Raw genomic sequence first — 6,000 nt, 5'->3', positions numbered from 1 at the left:
AGCGTTCAGATTTATATATGATATATATATACTATATAGGTATTATATATTATGTGTTTGAATAAAAAAAACCAAGCTTGTATAATTATTTATACTCATCAATTTGTCACCATAAGTTATTACTTATGGCTTATTAGGTACTAACCTAATTATTACGGTAACATTGGAGAGTAGTGATTGGATACATTTCATAATTTATTCACATAGATCTGTCTTAAACCATAAATAACCTGAGGGTTAGATTTTTTTTTTATTTACAAAAAGGTATGCACATTAAAATACATATGTTTTAAATTCATCATAGGTAATATGTATTCAGTATTATACTGCATCTATCTTTCATTGGAACTGTATTTTCGATTTTGCAACAAAAAAAAACTTATACTTCAAACGTATTTGTTACATTTTGGTATAATGCTAAAAAAAATTCTATTTAGTATGAACTTTATTATTCTGTCTTGAAACGTTACAAAAAATATTTGAACAGCACCATAATATTGTCAAATCTGATTGAAATCCTCTTGTTATATTAGACTTAGACATAGGAATCAAAATGATTGATACACGGGATATCACGGGATTATCGTGATTGATTATTTTGTTATTGTTATATTATACGAGTGTAAGCCTGCAAGTTATACGTATTTCGTTCTTAATAATAATAATAATAGGTCCTATATGTGCATTAGGTATATAATATATATTATGTAAATAATTTTAGTATTCCAAAATGCTTATTATAGCTTTCGTAATTTTTTAAAATTTCGTATTAATGCATTAATTGGAATATTCAATAATACTTGACACGGTTTTTCATTGAGTGGGTTAAATATGATTTCATATTATAATATGATATTTATTATTATTCGCATCTCTCTCACTATATAGGTATATTTGGGGGTAAATTAAAAATTATTCGTAGGTCAATAAAAGTATAATTCTCAAAGTAAAACATTTCAGCATTGACTTAATATCTGTTGAAGTGCTTCGGAAGTGTATAGTCCACATACATATTATAATACTATAGTCTATAGTATATACTGTACGGTGCATAGGGGAAAATATACGAGCCCAATTCTATAAAACAATGCACTTTGAGCTTGTGTTCGCTTGTCTCTGCGTTTTTCTATAATTGTACGTTGAATTTTTTTTAATCAATGCCAGAAGCGAACAAGAGGTCTCTCAACAAGAGCATCTGACCTCATTGTTTTAAACTCCCGTATTAAACGTTCTTTTTTACATACAATGAACGGGATTTTACGGTGTTTCATTATAAAAGGTTGTGTTTGCAAGATAAGCTTTATTATAATTTTGGTGTTTAGCACATCTGTGAATACTCTTTCAGTTATTTCTTTAACTTTTTTCTATTATCTATAATAATTTAACGCTTTTCTATTAGAATATCTGAGATGAGTGTTGAAAAAATCAATTAATTTCAGACCTTTGCACCCAAAATAATACATTTTATTGTATGATGAATTTGGATTCATACCCTTTTTAGTATTTTGGGTACAGACTACCGAAATATTTTTGAATTCGGGTATTGGGTGCGTTTTAAAAGCATGTGGGGTATTATTTTATATTAAAATTTGGTAGTTTGACTATTTTTGTTGATATTTAAAAAATATATTAGACATTTTTTGTATTACATTATTATTTTTGTATAAATTCTATACAAATGCCGTCATTCATATCTTTGATATTTACTATTTAATATCAGGTTTTTATCAATACTGTTTTTTTTTTAATAATATTTCGATGTCTGGTTCTATTAGGTATATTGCTATTTTTTCCAAATACTATTTAACATTAACAAATCTGGTTAATTTGTGCGCAAATTCCTAATTTACTTTTCTATTGGAATTTTTCTATTGGATTCTTTATTAATGATATGTATGGATTGTATTAGTTAATCATTTTGTAAATATTATATGATTTATAAAAATGTACTGTTAGTAATTCATTATTATAAAGTTCTTATAGTAACTAGTAAGAAATAATACTATGATTTTTTTTTAATTAGGTACCTGTGTAAACTGTAGAAAATTGCAATGCATAACTCTTAAAAGTTATGACCTATTTGTTTTGAAAAATTATTTGAATTTAATACATAATATATAATATTAGTTTATTGGCCATATGCAATTGCATAACAGTAGTTTAAACAAAATTGTCGAGGATAATGGCCCAACTCACCACTGAGGAAAACCTCTTATGGTGAAATTGAAGTACTAATATCCTAAGTAATTAAAATAGTATAAAAATTAATATGAAAGATAAAAAAAAAGAAAATATATATATAAGTAAAAAAATCAATAGGTTGTTATTATAATTTAATTTAAGTTAATAATATTAGTCCCATATTTAAGTAACGAGTTTAGTGGTTATTAAAGTAAATAAAGTAAATATTAATAATCTGATGTGTATATATACTAACTATTGGGTATTAACATGGAAATACATTTTATATAAATTAGTATTGAATCGGGGATCGTTATTCAATTTCAGAGTTATTTTGATTGCAAATAATAGATCTTCATTAGGTTTTTTTAGTTTAACCTTAATGAATTTCTAATATAAATATATGCGTAATATAATAAACCTATATTTTTAAATAATAAATATTATGTCTTAATGTCAAATATTTAACTTATTGATAATGATGCAAATGGTTTATTGAATCAAAATTACAACTGTTAAACCTATAATAATTTGTTTTATTGATATTATTGTTTTAATAATTATTCGTATAAAAAGCTGTAATATAGTATAGGTACCTGTCGAAGGTAAAACCAAACTGATATAACTGTAATCGGTATAATCACAATTATTGCAAACGAACGTTAATAAACCGAGTTTAAATACTTCCCAGCTAAGTTTGAGAAGTAATTTCATTATTTTTATTTACTTTTTGCAAACCAATTATAAATGTAGGTAATTTTTATTTTAATTAACATTTTTAACTCGTCTACATGATTTTATTACACTTAACTCAATTTGAGTCCAGTCTCACACACAATCTATATGTGTCTACAGTCAACGTGGAAAAATACCGTAAACTTTACATACAGCTACCTACAGCTACCTACCAAAAATAAAATCTTTGAGGAGTTTTTTTTTTTTTATTTGCTCTGCTTATGATACATTCTACGGTCTACGATTTATATTATATTATATAATCTTGTTTTTTTGTCGCTGTTAGCACAAAGAATATTTTGATGTTAACACAAATTTCATAATTTAACATGTCGTATGTGTTTGTTGGACATAAAACTACAAATAAAAATAATGAAAAATTACTGGCGTACATAACAAGAGAAAATGTTTGCATAGAAAGGATTTGCGAGGAACCTTATGGTCTTGTATTATGGCTCTCGTGAGAATACTATACTATAGCTGTAGCAGCAACGACGCGTTAAAATTTAATTAGGCCTATTTTGTGGCTTGTTTCCTTTACCACCCGCTAGTTTATATTTTCTGCGTGATCGACATAATAAATTGATGTTTATTCGATTGGCTTCGCGATCCGTGTAAAAATTAAAACGTTCATATCTGAAAACAACTTATATTCCACTATTACTGGTAAAATATCTTCCCCTCGGGTATATATATATATATGGCACGACGACAATTTTAATGAAGATGAGGAATTTAACAGATGCATTGCTCTTTCTCTCGTAACGCAATCATTACAGTCTATAATCCAATTACATAATGCATTCTCAATTAACTGTAGTTTATATTATTTACACTTTATCCGCCAGATGTTATATCCCATTAATATTAAATTAGAAAATCATCGGATGCACAAATCATTTAGATGATCTATAAACCTACGTAGGATCATACATATTTCACTTATGGTTATTTTGTAGAAACCGTTTGCAGTAATTCAGACATTTTAAAAAGTATTCTATGACAAACGACTAGCAGAAAACATGTTATTTATTTTATATAAAACTAACTCATTTATTTTATCAACAGGAACTACAGCAAGAAATGGAAACAAAAAGTCAATCATTAAACTCGCTTGATACTAGTGGAAGAAAACTTCTAGGAAGTCTGTCGTCGCAAGAAGATGCGGTAATGCTTCAAAGACGGTTAGAAGAAATGAATCAACGTTGGAACCAATTGAAAAATCGTTCTGTGACTATAAGGTACCTATTAACATTTATAATATTTTAATAATGGCCTAAGTTGCCGAGGGTCTTTAAAGTTTAAACATACATATATATATTATCTATATACAGTAATTGTAATATTTCGATGTTTTAAATTTAAAAAAAAAACTAAATAACTGTGAATTATGTAGTGTATATTATACAATATATATATATATTACTTTGTAGTTAAAAAGTGCAATAATATATTTAACCTTTAAAAATAATAAATTTTGAACTGTATAATATGTATGCCTTTTTTGGGTAGGGGTAATTGGAACCTGTCATTTTACTTGTGCCCCGAGGGATATGTACACCCTGTTAACTTTCATTTATATTATATGATTGTAATTTATAATTCCCAAGAAGCTCATATAGCACTGAACCTGTGATATTGAAGCAATCCCGTTGGACTTTGATCATATTTAGTTTCCCCCTTTTAATACGTGACGTGTCAGGAGTAGTGTGACCTTTTGAATGATTTATTCGCGTTATGGGTACTAAGTTAAGCTCATAAAATTATCAACGTTTGCAATTGGTTTTTGTTAGAAATTTTTGGTTGGTCATAAAACTCCGATAGTAATTTTAAAGAGTATTTTTTTTAATTTTACATGAAGGTAATCTGCACTTCTTGTATATACCATATACGTATAGATATAATATACTCTATATAGGTATATATTATGAATACTCGCTATGACCCTCGTTTGTTAAAATGTTACATGCTTATACGCGTTTAAGGACATTTGTAAAATTTAATTTGTAATACTTCATATATTATAATGTCATACATCTTTATTTTAGAAATCGATTAGAGAATAATACGGAGCATTGGAATACTCTTTTACTATCCCTGAGAGAGCTAGTTGAATGGGTAATTAAAAAGGACACAGAAATTTCAAGTTTTGGTCCTTTAGGCAACGATTTGGTCACGCTACAAAAGCAACAGGTAACCTACAATTATTCACATTTTGTTTTAGAAGAAAATATAATACAACTATGTATTACCTATGTATAATAAAATTTGGATGTATTATAGGATGATCATAGAGGGTTCCGTAGGCAACTGGAAGAGAAGAGGCCAGTTATTGATTCTAACCTACGTAGCGGTCGTCAATACATTAACAATGAATCCCAAATTGCATCTGCCGTAAAAAATGAAGGTAAGAATAAAATGTTATAAAAAATACTACTTTAAAATAAAATATCTAAGTAAAAAAAACTAAGGATATCGCTATATGCTTTAGGGGTTGAATGTACCTCGTCATTGAGTAACCACTTTAAATATGTGTTAAATTTGAATTCAATGATAAATCGTAGTACCTACTTATAATAAAAAACGATTGTATGAGTTTAGACGGTCTGTTTGTCAGCTTATATTACTTACACTGAAACCTTTTATTCAATTATTCAAGCTTTTTTTATTCAAAACAAAAATGTTATCATAAATAAATCGAAAAAAACATTTAAAAAAGTAGAACATTTCAATATTTATAAATACCACTACAAAAAGAGTAAAAAATATTATAAGGATTTTAGATCCTGATCGTAGCGAAAGAATGTATTGATTTTACAATGATTTTTTTCTGTCTGTCATCAACTTTTAGGGCAGTACAAATGCTCCAATTTTCTACTTCAGTCACTTCAGAATCTTTACTAATTTGAAAGTGAATCTAAGTTGGTGCATTCGAAAGATAAAAATTGAAAATTCACTATAGTTTTCAAACGCATCGGGAAATAAAAAAATTTTGACAAAATCTATTAACATATTCTTTAATTTTCAATTTTTTTAGTTTTTCAATTATTACCATAAATAATTTTTACTTGATGAAAAAACTTG

General features: G+C 26.9%; 1 protein-coding gene across 5 annotated transcripts in view; it reads left to right on the top strand.

The window, feature by feature from the left end:
- Positions 1-6,000, top strand: part of LOC100166731 (dystrophin, isoforms A/C/F/G/H) — a 62,325-nt gene that overhangs the window by 44,400 nt on the left and 11,925 nt on the right. For all 5 annotated transcript variants that reach the window (XM_029491770.1, XM_029491771.1, XM_029491769.1 and 2 more), the window contains exons 52-54: positions 3,985-4,157; positions 4,965-5,109; positions 5,200-5,323. In XM_029491770.1, the coding sequence (XP_029347630.1) occupies positions 3,985-4,157; positions 4,965-5,109; positions 5,200-5,323 (442 nt within the window). The remainder of the gene's footprint in view (positions 1-3,984; positions 4,158-4,964; positions 5,110-5,199; positions 5,324-6,000) is intronic.

This window comes from Acyrthosiphon pisum, chromosome A3, assembly GCF_005508785.2.
Source record: "Acyrthosiphon pisum isolate AL4f chromosome A3, pea_aphid_22Mar2018_4r6ur, whole genome shotgun sequence".
NCBI lineage: Eukaryota > Metazoa > Arthropoda > Insecta > Hemiptera > Aphididae > Acyrthosiphon > Acyrthosiphon pisum.
Note: the sequence above shows the minus strand (reverse complement) of the source record. Positions and strands in the feature narration are given on the sequence as shown.